Raw genomic sequence first — 25,784 nt, forward strand, 5'->3', positions numbered from 1 at the left:
TAGTTATGGTGTCAAGAAGTCAGAATTGTTGTATATAGAGGTGTGTAAAAGTCCATAGGGATTTGCTGCTCTGTTTTCAATACAGTTGTGAAAATAAGGTAGAAGACCCCTGGATGGTTAAGTCCAGTCAAAGGCAACTATGGGGTGCAGCGCTCATCTTGCTTCAGGTCGAGGGAGCCAGTGTTTGTCCACAGACAGCTTTCTAGGTTATGTGGTCAGCATGACTACACTGCTTCTGGCGCAATGGAACACCATGACAGAAGCCAGAGTGCATGGAAATGCCATTTACCTTCCCACCACAGCAGTACCTATTTATCTACTTGCGCTGGTGTGCTTTAGAACTGCTAGGTTGGCAGAATCTGGGACAGAGCAACGGGAGCTCACCCTGTCACGCAGATTCAAACCGCCAACCTTCCGATCAGGAAGCCCAAGAGGCTCAGTGGTTTAGACTACAGCGCCACCCACAACCCGGTGAAAATAAGAAGAGGTGTTGATGAGTCAGGATTTTAGGTTAAGGCTTGTAGGAATAAACTACCTTGTGGTATTTATTTTTAAAGTAAGACATTCAGTGTGGTGAATATGGAGATGGTATGGAGTATAGAGGGCTAGCTAAGGCATCCCATCCCAACCTTCCTAATTTATTTTTCAGTAGACTTGCATCTATTAAATCACACACAAAAGAACCTGATCCATGCATTTATTTATTTACTGCCACCACCACAAATGACTAGATTGTCAGTGGACTCTGACTTTTAGACTAATGACTGGTGGTTTCCTCAGTCTATCTGTGAAAGCCATCATTACTTTAGTAGGTGCATTTTGTATTTGGAAAGCTGAACTGAAAACTTTCGAGTTTATGTGGGAAATACAGAAGGCTACATGAAAGGCAGTGTGACCTTCCGCAAACAGAGCGCCCTGTGTTTATATAAAATAAAGAACACACTGTTTTTATTATTACTGAACCACGCACTGTTACCTACTAACAATCTCTGAAGTCCTAATGAAACCATAGACTTTTCAGGAACTGTGACCCTAAACACCCCTCAATAGAATGCAATGACAATTTTAGCTGTCTGCCATACTATTTATGCTGCTTACAGGACAATCTTTAAGGAGGTTCTTGCCTCTTAGTGCTGCAATATGGGATCTTGTGTTTTTGTTCAGGTGACTTTTTTTTACTTCTGCTTATCCCTCTCTCACAACTACTTGGAACAGAATTTTGTTTTTAGTATGCAGAATAGGCATCAAATGCAAATTGAAGATTTAAAAAGCAGCACTTCAAAACAACAACAGAATATACAACAACAACAACAACAGAATATACCTGATAGCACTATGCAGTAACTGTCTGGAATCGTCTTCGACTCTTTTGTATGTCTGTCTTTTCTGTTCTGAACATTTCCATTACAATACATCTCTACTCTGTGGGGAAGCATTGTAGCAGTGGACTTTTCCAGTGCTCCATGGTCATAGTGTGCAGCTAACAATCGGATTAAATATAGATTCTGTTGTTCTTGTCGTTGCTGGAAGATAAAGGTCATTGTGAACATTTCCTTTCCTCTTTGATTTCATAGTTAAACCTTTTTGTGGGGATGATTAAGTGTGTGCTGTTGAATGCATTACTTGATTAGGTAGTTTGTTAAACCATCACATAAGGGAGTTATCCTACATTTCTCTAATTTCTATCATAGCTTTCAAGTCTTTGCCACTTACTTTGCTCTTGCTTTTTTAATTGAGGCCAAGAATATGAGACTTGAGGATTTGAGAGTGCAAATCACTGGAGGCGTCTGAGGGCAACTTGTTAAATTTTTATCACTTTAGAGCTGGATTGAAGGCTGTGCTCCAGCACTTTATCTGTATGTAAAGTCCTCTAGGCCAGACATCTCGTAGCATGTACATAAATAAATGTTTTAATTGCTTTTTTAAATTAAAGAATTGAGCATCTATCTCAGTAGATCTGGTTGATGTTTGAGATATGGTAGATAAATTCATTAAATCCCATGGTTGACTTTGCTTCCCTCGTCATCTCCGTGTTTTTCCCATTTTCCCCATTTCCCATCATTATTAAATTGTTTTGTGCAGTATTAAGAGGGAGGTTGAAGTATTATGGTTTCTGATTTCAATTGAATAAATATCAATGCTACTAGTATTTCAATATTTGTATGGATCATTGATATATGAAATATTGGGAAATGAAATTTAATTGGTAAATTAAAAAAGTAGTAAAATTAAAAGGTAGGTGTCAAATAGATATGATGCAGATGTAGTGTAGCATTGTTGCCATTTTAGCAATGAGAACCTGAATGAATCTACCTGGCTGTGCTGTACTGTTCAATGCAAAGGGATCAGTTCACAAGTTGATAGACTGGAAGCCTGAGAAATGCATTTTCTTTGCATGGGTTTTTTTTTGGTAAGACTTGAAAATAAGCATCTAATTCTACTTTAGCAAGTTCAGAAATTGTTATATAGAACTTATGCACCTTGCACTGCTCTCTTTCTCTAAGCCACCAGCATTATATATGTGTGGAATTTCTGTTTCCCCCATTCATCCTGTTGTAGTTTACTCTCCTGATTCCCTCCCTCAACAGTAGATGACCTATGGTATTATATCCTGTGGTTGCCTGGCAACCTCAGAGTATGCACTTATGACCATAGACTTACAAGAGTAGACTGACACACAATGCCCAGATTCAGAGTTGACTTGGAATTTTAATTTGATGCATGTATCTTTTGCCTTTTGAAAAGCAAATCTATGGAGGCAAAGGCTTCTGTGTTGTACGTTCACTTGAGTGCTAGATTTGGGGTGGGAAGAATTCTGAAGCGTCAATTTAAGTATAATTACTTTTACAGCAGCCTTTCAGTCGGAGTTTTGTTTTGCTAGCCATAACAGAAAGTGTTCCTATACAGGTGAGGGTCAGTGTACTATATTCTACTATAGTGTTTATAACCTTTGAGGGTCGCACTGCATTTTTATAAAAGATAAAAGCAGGTGGGTGGATTGTAGAAATGATTGGAGTAGTATAGGTGAAAGTGTTTGATTTTTGCATTAACCCACCACTACCAGACCGGGAGCGTGCGTGCGCTCGTGCTCTCTCTCTCTCTCTCTCTCTCACACACACACACACACAGGCACACAAAATAAAACAAACACATTTCTGAAAGGCTGGATAATAACAATGGATTTCAGGGTTGCCATAAAGCAGCTTGCTCTTAGCCACACCTCTTGTCTCCCTGCAGTATGGCCACAATAATGATGGCCTTATCTCTGCTGCTACTTTTTTTTTCTTTCATATTTTTGGGTGGGGGGCATTACTATTGGCTACTGTAAAGGGAGCTTAAGGATGCAAACATTTTCTTTGCATGCTTAATTTTGCTGACAACTCTCAGCTGGCTGTCTCTTTGTTTATTGATGAATGATGAGGTATAGTCGTTAGACTGTTGGACCAGGACTGTTGAGACCCAGCTTCAGATCTCTACTCAGATGTAAACCTCTCACCCAATTTACTTGGGCTTCTCACTCATTAGAATGCTGCACTGAGCTCCTTGGTGAAAAGCTGGAATATAAGTGTAATGAACACTGATTTTCCTGTCATAAATTTTAAAATTTATCTGATAATTTCCTGAAAGTATGTATTTTTTATAACTGGCATTTCTATTTTTCCTTGTGCTATCTCCATCATTCCTTTTAAATCATATGAGTAGGTTATGGGCCTGCATGCAGATCCACTTCTGTCCATTATTATTTTTTACTGAACATCATCTAGGTGTTTAGGCACTTCTAAATATTGTACATTTGTTTTCCTTCTGTTTTGAAATAAACCATGCAAAGTCATCTGCATTTAATTCATGGGTTTTTTTTTTTTTTTAAGGAGGAAAAAGGTAATTTCTCTATGTGGCTTTCATCTTCTGGAAGAACATCAACATTTAGTTTAAAAGAGAATTAACTTACCAATTTTGAGGGAGGTTTCTGTCTGCTAGACAGAGCTAGCCAAGCTGAACACTTGCATGGACATCTGTTTGCAATCTTGTGCTTGTGAAAAGTGCCTTAGGGATATTCACTGATAACAAGCAGTTAATGGCAGGGTTCTATGTTTCATCCTGATTATTGGTTTTTGGCACCATGCTAGGGGGCATTAGTTGGTTGCTGATGTTTACAGGCAAGAATACCATCTACTAGATAACACTTTGTAAATGCTGCTAAGATCTGACCATGGTTGAGATGTGACACTACAACTCAGGATACAACAGTCAGGAAAGCCATAATACTAATAAAGGGTAATGGTAAAGGGACCCCTGACCATTAGGTCCAGTCGTGACCGACTCTGGGGTTGCGGCGCTCATCTCGCTTTATTGGCCGAGGGAGCCGGTGTACAGCTTCCAGGTCATGTGGCCAGCATGACTAAGCCGCTTCTGGTGAACCAGAGCAGCGCATGGAAACTCCTTCCCGCCGGAGTGGTACCTATTTATCTACTTGCACTTTGACGTGCTTTCGAACTGCTTAGGTTGGCAGGAGAGGGACCGAGCAACGGGAGTAGCTGTCTTTTAAAAACCAACAACAACAGCAATAATAATAAGAACAACAACAACACACAAACCTTTGGTAGTTTTATGATGTGCATTACAAATCTAGACTTTCCATTATTTTATTATTCAATTTGCTGCTTTTTAGAACATAAATTGTATTTATTTTTTTAAAAAAGGTTTTCTATGCATTGTATGTACATTATCTAGTTGTATAGACTTTAAACTTGCTCTTATCTGAGGCCCTTCTTTGTGTGCCCCCTCCATGAGAAGTCTGGCGGGTAGCAACGTGAGAATGGGCGTTTTCTGCAGTGGCTTCCCATTTGTGGAATGCTCTCCCCAGGGAGGCTCAACCTAAAACATGCTGCTTTAAAGAAGAAGAAGAAGAAGAAGAAGAAGAAGAAGAAGAAGAAGAAGAAGAAGGCATCACCACGCCCCAGGAAAGTGTTACAGCTATTTGAAAACCATCCAAAATGACTTCTGGTGATAATTGCAAAGGTTACCATCAGTTTGGCTCTCTTTTTTTTTTTTTTGAAGCGTTGCAAGATTCATTAAATGATATTCATTGCAGCATCCTAGACCAGGACAGTCACCACAGTTGTCATTTGAGCTCAGGTGAACCTTTGTGTGGCTAGGGCAGCCACTAGGCAAGAAGTTGCCTGGATTTCCCATGGCTGCTTCAGAGGCTCCTTCTGCCGGCAAGCGGGAGAATACGGAGTATGCCTGCCTGTGGAATAAGATGACTGTTTTGGTGTCTGTTTAGCACAGAATTGCCTATAAGAGAACCGCAAGGGGTTGTGGTTATTCTGGATGTCAACCATTTTTGGCAGGGAACCTGAAATGTTGCGGTAGACTGTAGCTTTTCTCTAGCACTCTGCTGGCTTTTTGTTTGTTTTATATTATTGTTCCAGCAAGAATAGGTGTGGAAATATTAGTACACACTGTTAAAATGTCTGTATCTGACAAAACATTCATATCTGAATTAAATTTGTGATATCCAACAGCAAATCGTGAACTTTTCTTCCCCTTTGAAAGTTCTCTTATCCTTTTACGCTTACTAAGAAATAGGTTTCATTAAAGACACTGGGGCTTGCTTCTGAGTAAACTTGTGAACTACTGCTAGTAAATGGACTAAAACAGGTATGTTTACATGATTTTTAATCCAACATATCGACAGTGATGCAGTGAATATTCAGTTCACTTCTGACCTCTCTTTATTCTCCATTTTAAGCCATTTTCACACAACAGCTGAGGGAAAAGATTCCTGTGGGAGAAAATGGAATTTATGATCATAATACCATAAACTTAGGTGCAGGGATTCTGCCAGATGCACCTGCTGCAGATCTTAATTGTGTTTAATTAAAAATAAATAAGATTGAATATGTTATTCTTTTTTAAAAAAGAAATAGTGGTGAAAAGGTAAAGTTTTCTGCCCTTTTCAAAGGAAGCCTCTTAATTTATACTTTTGTCTGATTTCCTGCAACCATCACAAGGCTCTGTTATAGAAGCTTTTGCTCTGATGGGTTTTGCGAGTCCTCAAATTTCTGCTCTTAGAGATTTAATGAGGGAGCGGTGGGTGGATGCTATACCATCTGTTAATGATTCTGCTTGGTGAACATATTTTACCTCGGGGCCTGGTTACTGACAAGAGGCCAGAACCCAGAATGGCTCTGTAAAGTAATCAGTTGTCTACTGTCTACCTCAATTCTGCTGGGCATATTCAGTAACTGTGAGCTGGTGAGACACCAGCTGTTGTCATCCACTTTTAAAGGGTTTATGAGGTCCCCCTATTAAAACAGTTGCAAAACGCTTCTCAAGTTTCATTTGAGAACCCAATTTGTCTTTGGAAGTCCAAAATACAGAACATGGTAATTTAGTCATTTACCCGTGCTAAGAATGGATCATGGATTGTGACCTGTGAGGATTTGACTTGTGCATTGTGCTGCACAGAACAAACATGATTAATCTGCTTGCCATGATTCAGTTGAACAGTGCTGGTATCACGGAAAGAGAGGAAATGAAGGTGAGGCTCTCTGTTGTTATCGGGATTCGCCTCATATGTAGTCTTTAATAAAAATTGGGTACCATTTTTTATTTTTTCCTCTCTTCTCCAAGCAGAAATTGCACAGAACCTGTTTTCCATGTCTCCAGTCCTAATACAGTATTCCTTTTGTGGATCACAGTCAGTAAGTATATGTCTGTGGTTTTGAAAATGTGCTGAACTTTAACAGTGAATTAAGTATTTAACCATTCACTGTTAAATACTTCATTCTAGTGATCCACAAGTTAAAATCATGAGTAGCTTAACTTTTCAAGTGTCATTATGCATTTCCTTCTAAAGCATTAATCTTTCATTAATGGATAGGCATACTGTGGTGAAAGGATGATGGACTTTTTCAGTCAGGGTGTAGTAGGAGAAACACAGTGGTAGGCTTAATCACATTTGAAAATGTAAAATGGAGTTCCTGCTGTATTTTTTTTTAAGGATCAGTATGGGATAACTCGGTAGCAAAATCTAGAAGTGTGTAAAATTCAGACACTTTGGGATGGTTTCAGACTGTGGAAAAAGGTTTAAAAGGGGTGAAGGCAGTGAAGATGACCTTTTGCTCCAAAGGCAAAGCTCAACATGGGAGACTACCTTTTTGTGCAAATTGTGGGTAAGAGGCCGAGGCTGTAAAAGCTTGCCTTTTGCAAGATCAGCTAGCTTTGGCAGCACTGTGGATACGAGGGAAATGCGATGAAGTGATGTAAAGAATGGCAAGAGAGAGGTCAGCTGCAGGGTGCTTTAGTAATGGTGGCTTAGAAGGCAGAGATACCTTCACAGAGGAAGGAGGAGAGATCAAGGAATGCAGGGAATAACTGTAGCATTGCTCAGACTGTAGTTTCACAATCTGTTTTGAGACAGGATGGTTGCAAATCAGAATAGCAGTAGACCTGTAACCTTCCTACCTTAGTCAGGTTTAGCGCTGGAATACAAGGTTGTGGGAGCATGGAATTGGAGCATGAATTGAGGGGCCCTCAATACTTTTGTAATACCCCCCCCACTCAAAAGTGAGATTTTATTCCAGGTGGGCCTTCAATAGCTCCAGAGACCAGAAATGTGTTTGCATTATGAACAGCTTTACTGCCATTAACCCTCTTTTTTGAACAGGACATGTTCATAGTTTTGCAGAGAACAAGTGCTTCAGATTATTAAGTTAGTGTTTTCCTGACGTGCTTCTATACATATCCTCCGGCAGGCACAACTTAACTTTCAACCCTCAGAAGAACTCCTAAGTCAGCCTTTCTCAACCTTGGGTACCTATATGTTGTTAAACTACAACTCCTATCATGCTTGATCACTAGTTCTGCTAGCCAGGGATTATGGGGGGTTGTAGTCCAACAGCACCTGGGGACCCAATGTTGAGAAAGGCTCCCCTAAGATGTTTAGAACCATAAACACGTATCTTAATACAATACAGATTTTTTTACAGTCACTCAAAATAAAACTTCAAAACAAATATTAACAAATGATTAAAAAGCTTGGTGAAATAATAATGTATTATTCAACTTGAACCCACCTCACATAAATTTTGTGAGGATAGAGTGCAAGAGTACCCTGTGTGGCACCTTCGATTCCTCTGGGGGAAAGCCTGGGATGCCAAAGTGATAAGTATGAGTTTTCTGAGCAGGCATTAATATTACGTCACAAGCTTTTGTTTTTTTATTTTAAATCAATTGAATGATTGTTGCTTACCATAAAATACAATAACTGGTGGAACGTGGTAATGATGCTTAACATATAGTGTGTGTCGAATGGATAGAGCATGTCACAAATAACTTTGGTAATCCTTACAACTGTTCTGTAACATAGCTTAATATTATCCCCATCTTGCAGTGGGAGTGAGGTACTGAGGCCTGGAGAATAGTCGCTTGTCTAAGGGCCACCTAGGGAGGGTTGGGGAACATGGAGGGTAACTGGATGGAGTGAAGGAAGGAGAAGCAGCAAGACAGGAATCCATATGAATAACTTCATGTGGTGCTCTGGATTAGGAAAATTGATCAGTGCTTCTCTGAAGTCTGCTCATAAAGGAAAAAGAAATGATTGCAGCCTCAGAGGAGTAGATCTGCTATATTTATCTTTCATGCAAGTTATTTAAGGAAGCATGTGGTGTCTTAGTTCAGTTTTTTTCTTCACCTTTTCTATAAACCAAAAAGTGAGACACTTTGACTTCATTTGATTAAGGAGAAACTTATTCCGTAGCTTTGGGATTTTGTATTGCTATCAGTGACAGTATAAAGGTAAAGGTACCCCTGCCCGTACGGGCCAGTCTTGACAGACTCTAGGGTTGTGCGCCCATCTCACTCAAGAGGCCGGGGGCCAGCGCTGTCCGGAGACACTTCCGGGTCACGTGGCCAGCGTGACATCGCTGCTCTGGCGAGCCAGAGCCGCACACGGAAACGCCGTTTACCTTCCCGCTAGTAAGTGGTCCCTATTTATCTACTTGCACCCGAGAGTGCTTTCGAACTGCTAGGTTGGCAGACGCTGGGACCGAACAACGGGAGCGCACCCCGCCGCGGGGATTCGAACCGCCGACCTTTCGATCAGCAAGCCCTAGGTGCTGAGGCTTTAACCCACAGCGCCACCCGCGTCCCTATTCAGTGACAGTATAGCTGGTGCCAAAGTATAGATAAAACCCTTACCTTAAAAGAAATGTCTGAGCCCCTTTGTCTTGACCCCAGTCAAGCACCCTTTCCAGCCACTTCCTTCATTCTTAATGAATTGTACATGTCATGCTGTGGTGGGTCATGGTCAATATTTGTTTAAATGGTTTTTATTTACTTTTTAATATTTTTAGGTCTTATTTTGTGTTTCATTTGTGTATTCCTTATTTATTGTAAGCTGCCGAGAGAACTTCATTACGAATGTTATGCATACATAAATGAATGCTGTTAATTGAAGATTTTATATTTCAGTGAACCACATATATAATAGGGAGAGCCTTGTAATTAAATTATTTTCAAGGTGCAAGAAGCATTCTGTTTACCAGTTGCATTTATTATTATTTTTTTTTAGTATATGGATTCCATCTGCTTTTCTTTCTAGATATTTGGTCTCCCCTGTAGTATTCATGGTTGTCAAAAAGGGGCCTTTTGGAGCTTCATAGAGAGGTGAGAGGGCGAAGTTCAGAAGAGGAGATCTAGCCTTCCACAACATCCCCCTTCCTATTCTACCCTGAATGTATGAAAGAACTTCAGGAAATCATTTGCTGCTAGAGTGCAGGGGAAATGGTTCTTTCTCAGAGGTGCTTCTGGAATTAAGGGTATTAGCTTTCCAGAGGTCTGATAATCTGTGCTGAAGGGGGAGTATAAAAAACAGCTCTCAGTTAAAACATGTGAAAGGAAAGATTCAGTTCAGAAAGTGAGACACTAACCTTGATGTTTGGCTTGTATGAAGGCAAAGCATAAGATGGCAGTTGCATCTTTGTGTGCATGTAACTTACTCAGGTCAGACATAACATTCAACTGTGGCTTAGTGTTATGAGAATGAACACGGGTGAGTTACAGGTTTGCGCTCTCCATTCTTGTTCACATATGGGGGAGGATGTTTTAAAGCTTCTGGATGTGGTTTCAGACAAACCACTGTCTTTCATTTCTTCTGAGTTGATGAAACACTGGTTTGTTCAAACCACAATTGGTATAATCAAACCAGGATATTACACCACATTTTGGTTCTAGAGTTTCATAATTGTGTAAAAGAAAACATTTCAATATGTGCAGCTTTCCCTACCTGACAAGCTTTTAACTAATATTATAGGTAAATATATGAAACTGCCTTATACTGACTGAGTCACTGGCCAGTCTCGTCCAGTACTGTCTACTCTGACTGGCAAAAGTTGTCCAAGGTATATGTTGTTCTCTCATTCTTTTGCATCTGGTTGTCTAATAGATGCCTTATATTTTGTGCAGTAGTAGAAACTACTGTGCCTATACTGCTGCACTTGTCCTGTTCTTGAAAATTGATGCTGAGAGGATTTTTGTTCATTGTTCATCCTACTTTCCTGACTATATGCATAAGGAGATGTCGTTTTATGGTGGGGACTCTTTAGACTTTGAAGGAGCTTTGGTCATTATGCCTGAGCAGTGGGGCAGAACTAATGGTTCAATTGTGCTCTAATTTTTATTTTAAACTGTATTGGAACCCAATTTTCTAAGTTCTTTTCAAAAGGGCTGAACAGAGCTTGTTGTAGACATGTCCAGCTGTTCTTGTTGTGAAACTAGTAGCAGTGAGGTGCACCAAGAACAGTGTGTGCAAGCTTCCCATGTATTTGCTTCAGGTGTTAACTTGGTGTCTGTTCCAAAGAATGCCTCCTTTTGCTTCCCTGTGGATTGCTCTCACAGGCAGGCAGGGGAGCAGGACCTCAGGCACATATCATAAATTAGGTGTTGGCAGGTTAGTATAATGAATATGATCCTTCATGTAACCTCGTCCCAAACTTCCGAGGACTTTAAAGATCATGACCAGTGCCTTGAAATTAAACCCAGAAATGCACTGGCAACCAGTGCAGTATGTTACAACCCCAACCCACCTCCAGACATCAGTTCAGCATTTCAAACAGCCTTCTGGAGCAAGTAGGTGGAAAAGAGGAGTAGAGTTGTATGTCATCCACATGTCATAACATTATTGTTAAATTTGGGGGTGGGGTGGTGTTTCTAGCTGAGATGTGACTGAGAAGCTATTTCAATAGCTCACTGTATTGCTACTCTATATTTTGGAACAGCTACCAAATAAGAGTGTTAGCAAAGACTGAATGTATTAGGGCAATACTTATATTAGACCAATCAACATGTCACAAAACATCATACAAGCTTTTGAGTTTTCTGGAAGTCTTCACCAGACTATATCAGGTATGGCCAGTGTGGGGCCCTCCATATGTTGTTGGTCTACAGTTCTCATCCTCTCTGACTACTGGCACACTGGTTGAGTCTGAGGGGATTTGGAATCCAACTACATATGAATGGGACAATTGTTTTTGTTGTTTATAAACTGTGTTGAAAAATTTAAAAGCAACTACCAAACACAAAGCACTGTCTTCCAAGACAAATGCATGTATAGATTGCAAGCCTTGCATGCAGTTATCTCCTGGATGGGACAGTGTTGGCTATCTTGGCGCTGGATGGTAAACAGAAGTGGGAAAGGGGGATTAGCACACTGTTTTGTGGTATTTTGGTTGGCCTAATAAAGGTATTGCCCTAATAAGGATGTTGGAATTTGCCTAATAGTCCAACATGGCTATCTTTCAGTTTAATCAGGCTGGGGCAACAGAAACAATCTCACTACCTCTGATTTTTGCATGTTAAGAATTGCCGTTAAAGTATACAGAATACTGCACATTTACATGTGTTCAAGGCACGCGTGACTGTGGCTGTGTGCATTGCCGCGAGCCCGGAAGTGGCAAGGAAAGGGGCAAAAACAGGCCCAAAGGGTATGAAAATGGCAGAAAAGCAGCATCTAGCAATCCCCCAAACCTTTGCAACTGCAATCCCAGGAGCCCTTGCACTGACATTTGAGGCCTGTGAAGAATTGGAGTTTGATTGAGGAGGTTTGGAGGGTGTTTGCAGACTTTTTCTATGGTGTTCCCAATATACAAATTTACTTAAATGTGTGGTTCCTTGGAATGTAACCCCTGCATCAAGGGGGAGCTGCCTGTACCTGACATCTCCATTTCAGTTAAGCAGAGCACAGTTTGCAACCACATCCAACGTAGTGACACAGGCAGCCATATTTGCTATCCTGGCTATGAGCTTGACTATGACTTGCAACAATATTGGCTTAGCAGTGGAGTTGGTCATTCTTACTTGTACTTAAATGGAAGCCGATATGCAATACACAAAACAGTATTCTTCAGGGTTAAAGGAGTAATTAATTAATAAAACAGGCACATTGTGGGAGAATGCATTTGGCTAGTAAACAAAGCTGTTTAAATCCAGCAGTTGCTAAAACACTTTCTTGGTATGTGTGTGACAGTGTGAGTGGAAGAGGCAAAATGTATATACCACGTTCTGTGTTGTTTGCTGCAATGTGTGTATGTATAAATAGCCAGTTTATCATTGATATTCTGTGCGCCTGTGTGTGTGCTGAAGGAAACAGAATCTGTTTTCGGTTAACCTTTTGTGGTTGGAGTATAATATGCACAGAACACCCGTATGTATTGACCTTTGCTGAATGCTAGCTTCAAGACGTTTTAAACAATGGCCATACTTGGTGTATAATTTGGGTCACCTTTTTTCTTCCATTGTGTGTGCGTGTCTGTGTGTGTTTTGAGGTATCTTTTCCATTTTTCTAGTAATCCTTTCTTGCAGATAAATTTTGAGAATATTTCAGAACACTTTACAGTACTTAGAAAGTATGAAGTTTGTAATTGGGTTGTCTTTAAATGAAAGATGATTAGAGGTTACGTCTCATTGTTTAGTGCAACCCCCTCCCTCCCCCTCCCCCTCCCCCAATTATTCTTGTTTCATCAGAATAGTTATTTAAAATCAAATGTCAGTGTTGGTAGGTACGATGCCAGAGGCATGGATTTAAAGCTAAACTGGTTGCAGGAGCGGATCTACAGCTATGACCTGGGTCAGGCTTGATTTGCAGCTTAGTCAGTTTTAGAATCTGCTGTCAGTTTTGTAAACAGGAGTCTGCTGGCTGAACTGAACAGAAGGGTGAGATTAGCATATTAATAAGGTTGTTGCTAATCGCCTCCCCTCCCTCCCCTCTCCCTCCCTTCCTCCTCCGCCTCTCCTGAATGAATCTAGGAATACAGACGCACACAGTCACATTGCTGGCTGGTTGCATTCTGTTTGGTAGCTTGTCCAGGGAAAAGGATGATCTGTGCTTTAAATTGTTGAGGCATGCGAAGACTCCGAAACTGAAATGCATTCTTCACGCTGTCGGAATATATTACTCGAGCAGCACTAAGGAATGGGGTGGTGTGGAGGTGGGTCTTTTCTTGCTTCTACCTTTGCAGCCAAACCTGAAAGACGCTAAATGTAAGGAGGGTTAGTAGTTGATTTTTCCTGCTTGTGACTACGCTCAAGCGGCTGGCTTCCCAGCCCCCCTGCGGGAGCAAATACTACTGGAGACCTGAATTGGAACATTGTATGCTGGAGCCTGGCGTGATCTCTATACGATTGTGTGTATGTTGTTCTTGGAATTGGCAGGGCAACAGGCCCCGAAACAAGCAGGTGTCATCTATATGGAGAAAAGCGGCTGTAGTCCATTCCCAATATGCTGGGCTAAAGGTACACCAAACTTAAATATTATATATTTTCTGACTTTTGATTCATGCATCAAAATAAAGGGGGGAAATAAGTTGGTTGGGAGAGAAGGACTGGCATGAAATTGAAAACACAGTGGCTGTATTCTGGCCATGTAATTTTGATGTGGAAGCAGTCAGCTGTGGTGTTTTACCTGACAACCATAAACATTTTACCCTCTAAAGGCAGGGAAACAAATGGTCTAAGCATTATTGGTTTTGAATAGTCAGTACTTTTCAGTTTTGATGATCTGTTTGAAATGGAGAATTCATCTACCTCAGTTGCCTGCATTTTTTAAAATTATTATTTAAATCTTTTATCAAATGTTATTCATTATTTTTCAGGATAGATTCTGCAAATTATGACTAATTTCAGTGGCCAAAACAGGGTGGAAATTTGATGAGTGTGAACAGGATAGAATTTTTATGCAGAACTACTGCATTGGTTACCTTTTTAAAAGCTGTGGTAAACGTGACAGGGAAGTGCTTTATAGCTGGCACAATCAGACAGGATCTGACTTGAAATTCAGGTTGAGCAATAAACCAGTTCCAAGTATAGAACTCTCCCTACTGGGTGTATTTTTAGTGGGTTTTAAAGGCGGCAGCATTATTTGCACCCTTGCCCTTTAGTGCACTGTCATGTAAGGTCCGGTTGCCTGTACTGTACATTTTAAGGTAAAATTATAAAGGACAAAATAGCCCTTCCCCCACATAAAGGTTTAATTTTGTAATGAAAAGTAGTGCAAGATGACCTCTTTCTTTATGGTGGTAGTGATTCACCTGAACAGGTCACCTATAGTATCCAGCTGGGCTATGAGCCAACCATTACCCTGCTCCCTTCCAAAGGGTAGCTGGAGTATTGCAATGCTCAGTTCATTACATGACCGGAGGCAGTTCGTGACCGCTACTCTGTGAAGGAAGGTTTTTAATCTGCTGTCACATTATGAGTTGTCAGCTGTGCCATAGCTTATGGTGGAGCACGGAGTCTGGTTTTAACCTCTGACATCTCCTGTCCAAGATTCTTGGATAGCAGATCTGAGAGACAGCTATCTGAGAACTTGGTTTTCCATTGCCAGTCAATGTGTCTTACTTACCCTCTTTTTCCTCAAAGGAGTTGCATATATTCTCCTTTCCAACCTCCCCTTTATCTCACAAGGGTGTTGTGAAGAATGATTGTTATGAGAGATTTGAATCCAGGCCTCCTGAGTCCTATACCACACTTGCTCTCATGGGTAGCAGATTGTTTTATTATATCAGGGCTAGCCATCCTCCTCTGGTTGTTGGGGATTCCCATCAGCCTCAGCCAGCATAGTCAGTGTTTATGAGAGTTCGGAGCCCAACGACAGGTGGAGGGTGCCATGTTGGGTTAGATGAACCACTGATTGGACAGTATATATGGCAGCGTCTTAGTTATCTCCAAACTAGTTGTGAAACCTTCTTCCCAGTGAAATATAAGTCCAGAATTCTTGAATAGTTTCCTCTGGATATGTGCAATGCATTTCCTTGGAATTTTCTTTAGAATTCTCCGGCTATGTGCACCTTCATCTTGGTGAGCTGTAAATGTAAAGTGAAGCATTTCTGTTACTTTTGGATCCCAACTCAATATTTCCTGTTTTATGAAGGGCATATTTGCTAAGTTAAATAAGGCAATGGCAACTTTCAATTTTGAAATCACAAATGCACTGAATGCTGTTCGCTTATATAAAATTAATGCTACATGTATTTTTGATGAGATTTTTTAAAAATAGCTTCACATAAAGGATAAACTTGGAACCTTGTGTCAGACTTACATTAGAATGTAGGGCTATTCAGTTAGATTACAGAGGAGTTAGTCCCTTAGCTGCTTTTATATTCTTCATCTGTTGAATAAAACTCAAGGGTAAAGATGCTGCTCTTCATGTCTGTGATGTCTAGTTTAATATCAAACCTCCTAAATTTTATCAGTACTGGATACTTCAGGGATAATATCCAGGAAGCCATAGGATACTTAGAGTTACATAACTCTCACAGGCACTTTGCAAGTTATAGAAATCAGATACCCTGAAGCCAGAGTGTATTGATGAACCTAGACACAGTTTAAGTTGAGAAGAATACACATAAGTAGTCCTATTCTTTACTATCATTGTGATCTCATTTCAGAGTAACTTTATAACTGTTACTCAACTTTATAATTGAAGCCGTGGACATGGTTAACTTCAAGCCATTCTGTCCAGCTGTTGCTGGACAATGTATGTCTTGGGGAGGGGGACGGGATGACATACACACATACAAGCTCTCCGTTTGAACTCTCCATGTGTCTTGCCCACCCTTTAATTGATACACTGTTCAGCTGACATCCAGTTACTCCTTACTATCCATGTTTTTGGATCTAGACATACCTTATGACTCCGTACACCTGCTGACGTCTTATAAGTAAGAAGAAAATTAGATTTTCTACTTCAGTGTGCATGGAAGTATTTATTGGGCAATTTTTACCTCTCTACAATATGTTGGGCAGGGATCTACATTTTTTGATTGCTATTGCTAGTCAAACAAAAATTTATGGCCACCAGCTTGTTTCCAGTTGGCTGGAGGCAAGCACTTTTGCCCAACAGCCAAGAATTCCCCCTAAACTTACTGGAGGGGAAGGTAGATAAGAAGCATTCCAGATTCAGTTTGAACCCCCTCCCCCTTCTGTTACCTGAGGGAAAGATAGGTGGTGAAAATTGCAGGCTTTAGGCAGTGCACAGTGCTGGGGCTCTGAGCTCTAACATTGAGCAGCGGTTGAAAAGGTTTCCTATCCCCAGTTGTCTCACAAGCAGAAAAGACTGGGCAAGGAGAGTGAAAGTTTCAGCAATTGCTGGGTAACGGGGCTCAGAGCTTTCCTCTGCACCTTTGACCCGGGGAGAGGGTGGGAATTAATCCAGGATGAGCCTGAGTCACTTCTCTGCTTCAAAGTAGGAAGAAGGTCTGTTGCTTATTTCTCCCACCAGTGGGCAATTGCACACTTCTCATGGAGAGCATGGCAAGTGTTTGGAGACATGTAAATGGAGGTTTGGAAGGGTGGTACTAGAACTGGGGGAGTTCAGCTGATGTATTAGAGGGTGATCTTCTGGCCTACAGCTGTTTGTTTCCCAATTCCTCTTCACAAGAACTGGTGCAGTGTACCTCCTTGCTTGCATATATTTCCTCAGGGTCATCCTTGCTGCCTTGTTCCTATGGCTAGACTCCAGTTCCCCACCTTTGAAAGGAGAAATGTGTCCTTGGCCTTTGAATGGTTAAGGTTGGATTCACATGTGTTAGTAACATGTCAGAGTTCATGGTCTTCGTTCTTTTTTTCTTAGGCAGTCATTCTGCCTCTCACTTCCCTTCCATCCAAACAAGTGGACAAGTGAACATAAGAACAGGATCAGATCAAAGGCTCCTCTACTCCATCATTGTGTTTCCCCATTAACCAAACAGATGCCTTTGGAAAGTCCACCAGCAACATGAGGGCAAGAGCGCTTACCCACTTACGTTCCCTTATGGTATTAGTCATTATGACTAGCATCCATTCCTAGCCTTATGCTTCATGAATTTGTCCAAATGCCTTTTAAAGCTGTCCCAAGATTGTGGCCATTACTGCATCTTGTGGGAGTAAATTCCACTGTTTAACTGTACATTGTGTGAAGAAGTGTTTCCTTTGGGCTGTCCTGAAGCGTGTAGTTTCATTGAAGCATGTAGTTTCATTAAGTTACTGTGAATTGTGTGTTATTGGGGGGGGGGGAGAACCTGCCCTGAAACACTTTCTCCAAACCATTTCTAGCATGTTTCCTGCCTCTTTTTCAAACTAAAAAGCACCAAATGCTATAACCTTTCTGCATAGGGGAACGGCTCAGACCCTAGATAATTTTTGTTTCCCTTTTCTAAATCTTTCCTAACTTTACAATAGAGGTGTATTGATGAAGGGATATTTTAAAATTTCTGGTAACTTACAGAGCAGTGGTGGCCAAAGAAATGCCTTGTAGATGGATGCTTCTGGACTGCAACTCACATCATTCCTGGCCATTGGCCATGCTGGCTGTGTCTGATGGGAGTTGGATTTGGATGTGGGTAAGAAACGACTGTTGTTGTTTAGTCGTGTCCTACTCTTTGTGACCCCATGGACCAGAGCAAGCCAGGCACTCCTGTCTTCCACTGCCTCCCGCAGTTTGGTCAAACTCATGCTGGTAGCTTTGAGAACACTGTCCAACCATCTCATTCTCTGCCGTCCCCTTCTCCTTGTGTCCTTTGTCTTTCTCAACATCAGGGTCTTTCCCAGGAAGTCTTCTCTTCTCATGAGGTGGCCAAAGTATTGGAGTCTCAGCTTCAGGATCTGTCCTTCCAGTCTGCACTCAGGGCTGATTTCCTTCAGAATGGATCAGTTGGATCTTCTTGCAGTCCATGGCACTCTCAAGAGTCTCCTCCAGCACCATAATTCAAAAGCATCCATTCTTTGGCAATCGGCCTTCTTTATGGTCCAGCTCTCACTTCCATACATCACTACTGGGAAAACCATAGCTAGAAACGACTAGCTTGGAGTAAAACCTGCAAATAATCCCTTACTGGTTTATTATGGCATAAACTAACTTAGACAAGAATATACTTCAGCAAATAAATATATTTCATTGAGCATCCTGCCAAGCACATATCAACACAGGAGACAAATAACTATTTTAAAGGTCGTGTGTGTGTGTGTGTGTGTGTGTGTGTGTGAAGTAATCATTTCTCAAATAGTCTGTTTTCAGTGTTCCCCAGAGAGAACATGCAGTGAGAGTTTCTTATTTGCAATTGAATAGCGACTAGTCTTTATCTGATAAATATGCATGCAGTGCTTGTGGGTTTAACCTTAGGGAACAAAACTGGATCTGGCCAGCTCCGATAATAAAGATGGTTAAATAGCTGCATATGGAAGCAAGGTAGTAAAACAATAACAAATTTGAATAATAACATTCTTAACTGTTGTAAAATTAAGTATGCTATTAACCATCTCCTGTCACTACGTGCCACAGACCATACAGTTATGTGTGTCAGCTACTGCCTAGGAAACATTGTTTGAAAATCTGCTTATCTTTATCTTCTTCATGTTGACAGTGGCATTTCTCCTTCTTGAAAAGAACCCTGTGCAAAAGAACCCTGTGTGAATTCAGGGACTCTGTACAATTCTTCTCACTTTCTCTCTTGCTTTAAAAAACGGAAAAGCTACTATCTTCTCAGTAACCTGATTGTAATTAGTACTCTGGGGCTTATGTGGCTGGTACATTGTTTCTATAATCGGCTAAGCAATCCTTCCTTTTCTGTACAAAATAACTACGACAGTGTTGCCAAATTCAACTTTTTCACATCAGTATAGCCTCATGCAACTTCACACTGAAACAGCCTTTTTCTGTTGAGAGCTGCTCTGGAATCAAGAAATCTTTCTGATTTACTTATTGTGTTCAGAGTAGAGTGCCTTATATTAGTTCCTGATGGTGGTTATAACGGACTTGGACCTGTGAAAGACGCAGGTTCAAATACTTGATAAGCGATGAAGTTGTCAAGTGTCTCTCAGCATGCTAGCTTCTTTAAAATCTCACTTTTCACTTATGTAAAATGGAATCACTTATACAGCTATTCCAGGGATAAGAGAGAACTATTGTAATCTACTTTTGAAAAGTGCTATAGAAATCATCCTGAAGAGATGATCCCACGTAAGAGATGACCTGAAAGTCTTTTGAGATGTTTGTGAGTGTAGTGTTTTATTGCATTACATGCTTGCATATCTGAAAACCCAAGAAAAAGTGTTTTCATACATAATCTGAGCAGCATCTAAAGCTTTCTTTCTCTGTTGGCCTTTTCATGTCTGGAATAAATGAACAGACTTCTACATACAAACCACCGTTATGTATAGAATGCTTGTGGAATTACTTTATAATGGAAATATTTCAGTCAAATCTGAATAGATTTAGGAGGGATTTAATGAGTAGGGGTTTACCTTTCCAATAAACTACTTTCTGCATTGCTTTTGGAAGCCAGGGTGAGCTCTTTTTGACTACTTGGATAGGTAAAGCTCCCTTGGGGGAATTTTTAATGTGATGCCAGGCTGGTTTGTGATGATACGAACCAACTAAAATAAATAATTTACGGTCATTCAATGTTTTATCTTCATAGCTCAAGATTAAATTGGAAAACATGACGGCAAAAGCTGTTGCAGAGAATGTAGCAGTAAAAATTAACCAATACTAGTCAAAATATGTATTATTTTTGTAATGAACAATCATTTAGTTCTCAGATTTGAAGGTAATACATTCTTTCAAAATAAGAATATTGTAGACTAAGTGCATCATTCTTCCCACTGTTATTTTGGCACCTGCCGCTTCCATTAAAATAAGTAAATGCTTTAATGTGGTTCTGATGCTCTAATTTACACAATCATTATCCTGGAGTGACAGCCCCATAATTCACTCCTGATCTATTTATGTATTCAAGGGGTCGATCAACAGTTGGATTTCAGAAAAGTTGACCTGTGCCATAACCAACCTCCCTAGCACCATTAATGAATTTTCACTGGTATGAAGTCTTTGCTGGGGGCTGCACTTTCGTGCCACCCTTCTCTGGTTTTCTGGTGCTATCCTGATATTTTGGACTATAGCTTTCATCAGCTCTGGCCAGGATTTCTTAAGCATATTTAAAAGATTTGTATATTTTCATGTTCAGGGGCTGAACATGCTTCACCGTGTTAGGCTGTATTCAAGGGGCCAGTGAGAAACTGCATGGGTGCCATTCTGCCTGAGCTGCTGTCACACTAAGTTTTTGAGCAAGCAAACATTTGATAATTGAACATTATTTGGAATACCTATCAATATTAACAATTAACTGCCAAGTTCCTAATGTGGAACAAGAGCCACTCATTGGTTTGGAATTATAATAGTAGTGGATGTCTTATATGTGTAGATGCTGAGCATTTAAATGGACAGGGTCCCCCGTCTTTTGGGAGAACCCCCATGGTTTAGGAAGAGCTTGCTTTTAAAGGAATTGAGCTCTAGTTCCTCAGAATAAATGGGAAAACTTATTGGATTTGCATGTGCATTTGAATGAAGCAATGGGCAGAGTAGAGGTGCAGGACTAGGGAATATCAATCACTGGAAACAGGAATGGGCTTGCACACATGCACATACCTTGGACGAGTGAAAAAGGCAGCCGTGCAAGTTTAAACACTGAGGCTGAAAAGTAGAGTCTATAACAAGCTGTTCAGTATCTAAGCAAGATAAGCTAGGAAAGTAATATTCTGTATTTTAATACAGCGGAAGCTCAGCAGGGGAAGCTTGGAAGAATAAAGGCTATCATGAACTTCTTTTTTGCCATGAACCAATACATTGGACTCAATTTCTTGACTTTAAGAAAGCCGACTTCATAAAACTTAGGGAAGTGCTGGGTGAGATCCCATGGACAGTAATACTAAAAGGAAAGGGAGTTCATGATGGCTGGGAGTTTGTTAAGAGGGAGATAGTAAAAGCACAACTTCAGGCAATACCAATGAGACGGAAACATGGAAGGTGCCTAAAGAAGCCAGGGTGGCTATCTAAAGAACTTCTAACTGAGTTAAGATTAAAAAAGGATGTGTACAAAAAATGGAAAAGGGGGGAAACCACCAAAGAGGAATTCAAACAAATAGCCAGCACATGTAGACACAAAGTCAGAAAAGCTAAGGCACAGAATGAACTCAGGCTTGCTAGAGAGGTTAAAAGCAACAAAAAAGGCTTTTATGGGTATGTTCGTAGCAAAAGGAGGAACAAAGAAACAGTGGGGTCACTCAGAGGAGAAGATGGAGAAATGCAAACAGGGGACACAGAAAGGGCTGAACTCCTAAATGCCTTCTTTGTCTCAGTCTTCTCCGATAAAGAAAACAATGCCCGACCTGAAGAATTTGGAGGAAATGATTCAGCAGAGGAAACACAGCCCAGAATAACTAAGGAGATAGTACAAGAACACTTGGCTAGTTTAGATGTATTCAAGTCTCCAGGGCCAGATGAACTGCATCCAAGAGTATTAAAAGAACTGGCAGATGTGATCTCAGAACCACTGACAGTCATCTTTGAGAATTCTTGGAGAACAGGCGAAGTCCCGGCAGACTGGAGGAGGGCAAATGTTGTCCCTATTTTCAAAAAGGGGAAAAGAGAGGACCCAAATAATTACCGCCCAGTCAGTCTGACATCAATACCAGGGAAGATTCTGGAGCAGATCATTAAGCAAACAGTCTGTGAGCACCTAGAAAGGAATGCTGTGATCACCAATAGTCAGCATGGATTTCTGAAAAATAAGTCATGTCAGACTAACCTGATCTCGTTTTATGACAGAATTACAAGCCTGGTAGATGAAGGGAACGCAGTGGATGTAGCCTACCTTGATTTCAGCAAGGCATTTGACAAGGTGCCCCATGATATTCTTGTAAAGAAGCTGGTAAAATGCGGTCTTGACTATGCTACCACTCAGTGGATTTGTAACTGGCTGACTGACCGGACCCAAAGGGTGCTCATCAATGGTTCCTCTTCATCCTGGAGAAGAGTGACTAGTGGGGTGCCACAGGGTTCTGTCTTGGGCCCGGTCTTATTCAACATCTTTATCAACGACTTGGATGATGGACTCAAGGGCATCCTGATCAAATTTGCAGATGACACCAAACTGGGAGGGGTGGCTAACACCCCAGAGGACAGGATCACACTTCAAAACGACCTTGACAGATTAGAGAACTGGGCCAAAACAAACAAGATGAATTTTAACAGGGAGAAATGTAAAGTATTGCACTTGGGCAAAAAAAATGAGAGGCACAAATACAAGATGGGTGACACCTGGCTTGAGAGCAGTACATGTGAAAAGGATCTAGGAGTCTTGGTTGACCACAAACTTGACATGAGCCAACAGTGTGACGCGGCAGCTAAAAAAGCCAATGCAATTCTGGGCTGCATCAATAGGAGTATAGCATCTAGATCAAGGGAAGTAATAGTGCCACTGTATTCTGCTCTGGTCAGACCTCACCTGGAGTACTGTGTCCAGTTCTGGGCACCACAGTTCAAGAAGGACACTGACAAACTGGAACGTGTCCAGAGGAGGGCAACCAAAATGGTCAAAGGCCTGGAAACGATGCCTTATGAGGAACGGCTAAGGGAGCTGGGCATGTTTAGCCTGGAGAAGAGGAGGTTAAGGGGTGATATGATAGCCATGTTCAAATATATAAAAGGATGTCACATGGAGGAGGGAGAAAGGTTGTTTTCTGCTGCTCCAGAGAAGCGGACACGGAGCAATGGATGCAAACTACAAGAAAGAAGATTCCACCTAAACATTAGGAAGAACTTCCTGACAGTAAGAGCTGTTCGACAGTGGAATTTGCTGCCAAGGAGTGTGGTGGAGTCTCCTTCTTTGGAGGTCTTTAAGCAGAGGCTTGACAACCATATGTCAGGAGTGCTCTGATGGTGTTTCCTGCTTGGCAGGGGGTTGGACTCGATGACCCTTGTGGTCTCTTCCAACTCTATGATTCTATGATTCTATGATTCTACATTTGTTGTTGGAAGATTAGTACAAAATTCCTGTAAACTAATACTGATGATCACAGCCCCCCAGTAAAGCAGAAAAAGGATGAAGTGCTTCAAGAAATTGTACGAATTTGGGAAATGGGGGAAGGCCAAAAAAAACCTAGCTATTATGGAGGAGAATGACCAACGAATATGTTAAAAAAGCAAGCAGAAAGCTTTGTGAGGCCAGCTAGATTCCTAGCAAAATGAGAGGGGAACAGATGGAAGAAAAATAGTGTGACATGGAAGGCCTACAGCTTTATAACAGTCTTAAGATAGATAGCAAGAGATATTTTGCAAGTGGAATAAGATTAGCCTGATTAGGTGGCAGACAAAAATAGAGAATGTTTTAAAATAATGTTAGGTTTAAAAGCATTATGGTATTTGAAATCATGACTGTTCATTTTAACTTGTGATGAATGTAAGACAGTGATGTAACAAAACTGTAGAATTACAATATAAAAATTGCAAAAATTGCTCAGTTTCTTTTATATTCAGTTGTGTGGGTTTCCCCACTCTGTTCATGCAACTCAGTTTCTGTTCTAATGTTTAGACAACTAATGTCTTTAAAAAGCAAAAGTGCACTTTTTCATGTAATCTTTTCTAATGAACAGAATCCATGAAGCCAGCTGGATGGGATGTGCTGCTTGTATTGGTGGGATTAATGTGATCAGAATAAGCGGTTTTCACAGAGTTACATTTGCCTCCGTCTGCTCATCTAATTTCTTCCATTTGTCGAAGTCTTGTTGTTATAGTGGGAAACAATCTATCTTTATCTCTTAGTATTGTGCCTACTTGCATTTAGTCTGTGTGCCTCATTTGTCTTCAGCTTTATAGAATCATTTGGTTGAAAGGGACTTTTTCAAAGGCCATTAAATTTGTTCATCTCTGGAAGGCAGGGCAATCTATGAACTATCCCCTGCCTATCAATCCACATAGTTTGGACATCAATTTCGGGTCCTAAGCAAAGACTGCTTGTGGGCAAACCCCTGTGCAGAGTAGTTGGCACTGGATGAAAGCAAGTGAGTTGCTTCCAGGTACAATATGGACAGGATTTCATAAGAGTACAAGATTGATAGAAATACAGAGGAATGATGGTCAGGACTGTAAAATATCAGCACACTTGCTGATATTTTTTCCTTCAGTTTGTTGCTTGCACCCATCATAAAGTCCAATCACCAGTGCTCTTGGGTTAATACAAAAGGCAACCCAATTTTCACTTAATAGGTGTTAAGCTATGGAATATTTCAACAATTACATCTACAGAAGTAGCAACAGAAAATATGTAAGTTTTTCTTTACCTTGAGCTGTTTTTATTGCTGTGCAACCAGTAAACCTCAGTGGCAGTGATGGGGAACCTTTTGCTTTCCCAGTACAGTAGTTTCTGGATAATAGTTCCCTTTGTCCCTGACCATTGGGTATGCTGGCTAGGACTGATGGGATTTGGAGTCAAACCAAAACTGGAGGTCCTCCAAGTTCCCTATCCCTGTTTTAAAGTGAAGTGAGTAACCAATAGCTTAGACTTGTCAGTGAATCATTCAGCTTGACAGCCCAGTGTTGCGGGAACGGCAAGGGACTGTGGCCGTTGCCACCAACTTCATAGATTACAACACTCATCAGCCCTGATCATTGGTCTTGGTGGCTGGGGCTGATGGGATTTGGAGTTCAACACCTTAGGGAGGTCACCACACTTGGAACAGCTGTACTATTGCAATGCTTGCTTCTAGGGTTGAAAATATTGACTCTTAGTGTTATAATAGAATACTTAAAAATATTTGTTATTGTTCAGAAGTTATTGACCTAACTTCAGTTTTCAGGCACAGATCTTCAGGATAAATATAAGATAAAGTTTTTGCATGTCCAGACTTCTTTGCTTGTTGTCTGGGAGTATTTAGAGAAAGCTGGATGGCCCTAGGTGTCGCTATTGTCCATTTGACCTTTCTCAAGGATAGTTTGGTATCTTTGGTAGGGGCTGAATTAGACACTTTAGCGTCTGAGCACCACCTTAGCTTCTGTTAAAACTCATGAAAACCTTGAGGCAGATATTGAAGTCCCCCCCCCCCCCAAAAAAAACCCCTTGGTATTTTAAGCTTATTCAGGTGTTAACTATTTGCATGCTGTTTCTGTGTTTTTTTGTTTTTAATTATTTAATTATTGATGTATTATTCTTTGAATATTCACTACATTGAGTGCTTGGTTTAGAAATGTGTCAGGCAGAATGGAAAAGATTTCAATAAATCTGGTGTAGAGCAAGTTGTTTTAAGTACCTGTGAACTTATAAAAAATAGATTTCTTAACTGCTTTGTATATTTTTCTTCTTGGGCCTAAAATAATAACTAGTTGACAGAACAAACGAATAGAATTGTTATATTAAAACTGGAGATTAATGGCAGAAAGCATAATGGGCAAAATCCTTTCAGTTCCGTCTTGG

At 40.7% G+C, this 25,784-nt stretch overlaps 1 protein-coding gene and 1 long non-coding RNA gene across 32 annotated transcripts in view; one reads left to right on the forward strand and one right to left on the reverse strand.

The window, feature by feature from the left end:
- PTK2 (protein tyrosine kinase 2) overlaps positions 1 to 25,784 on the forward strand; it is a gene marked incomplete at its 3' end in the record, with an annotated part of 189,825 nt that overhangs the window by 43,874 nt on the left and 120,167 nt on the right. For 7 of the 31 annotated variants that reach the window (XM_083450446.1, XM_083450449.1, XM_083450470.1 and 4 more), the window contains exon 1: positions 13,522 to 13,794. The exons of 21 other annotated variants lie outside the window; for them this stretch is intronic. In XM_083450446.1, coding sequence (XP_083306572.1) covers positions 13,692 to 13,794 — 103 coding nt within the window. In that variant the 5' untranslated portion in view covers positions 13,522 to 13,691. Of the gene's footprint in view, positions 1 to 13,306; positions 13,795 to 25,784 lie in introns of those variants that run through there. 3 more of the 31 variants (XM_083450452.1, XM_083450455.1, XM_083450444.1) reach the window with 3 other exon arrangements.
- LOC310682252 lies at positions 361 to 2,650 on the reverse strand. The gene is made up of 3 exons (XR_014513813.1): positions 2,481 to 2,650; positions 1,307 to 1,523; positions 361 to 1,195 (listed from the first exon to the last, which is right to left on the reverse strand). It is a non-coding gene; the product is annotated as an uncharacterized lncRNA (long non-coding RNA).

The sequence above is a fragment of the Podarcis tiliguerta genome, assembly GCF_965153285.1.
Source record: "Podarcis tiliguerta genome assembly, chromosome: 7".
Lineage (NCBI taxonomy): Eukaryota > Metazoa > Chordata > Lepidosauria > Squamata > Lacertidae > Podarcis > Podarcis tiliguerta.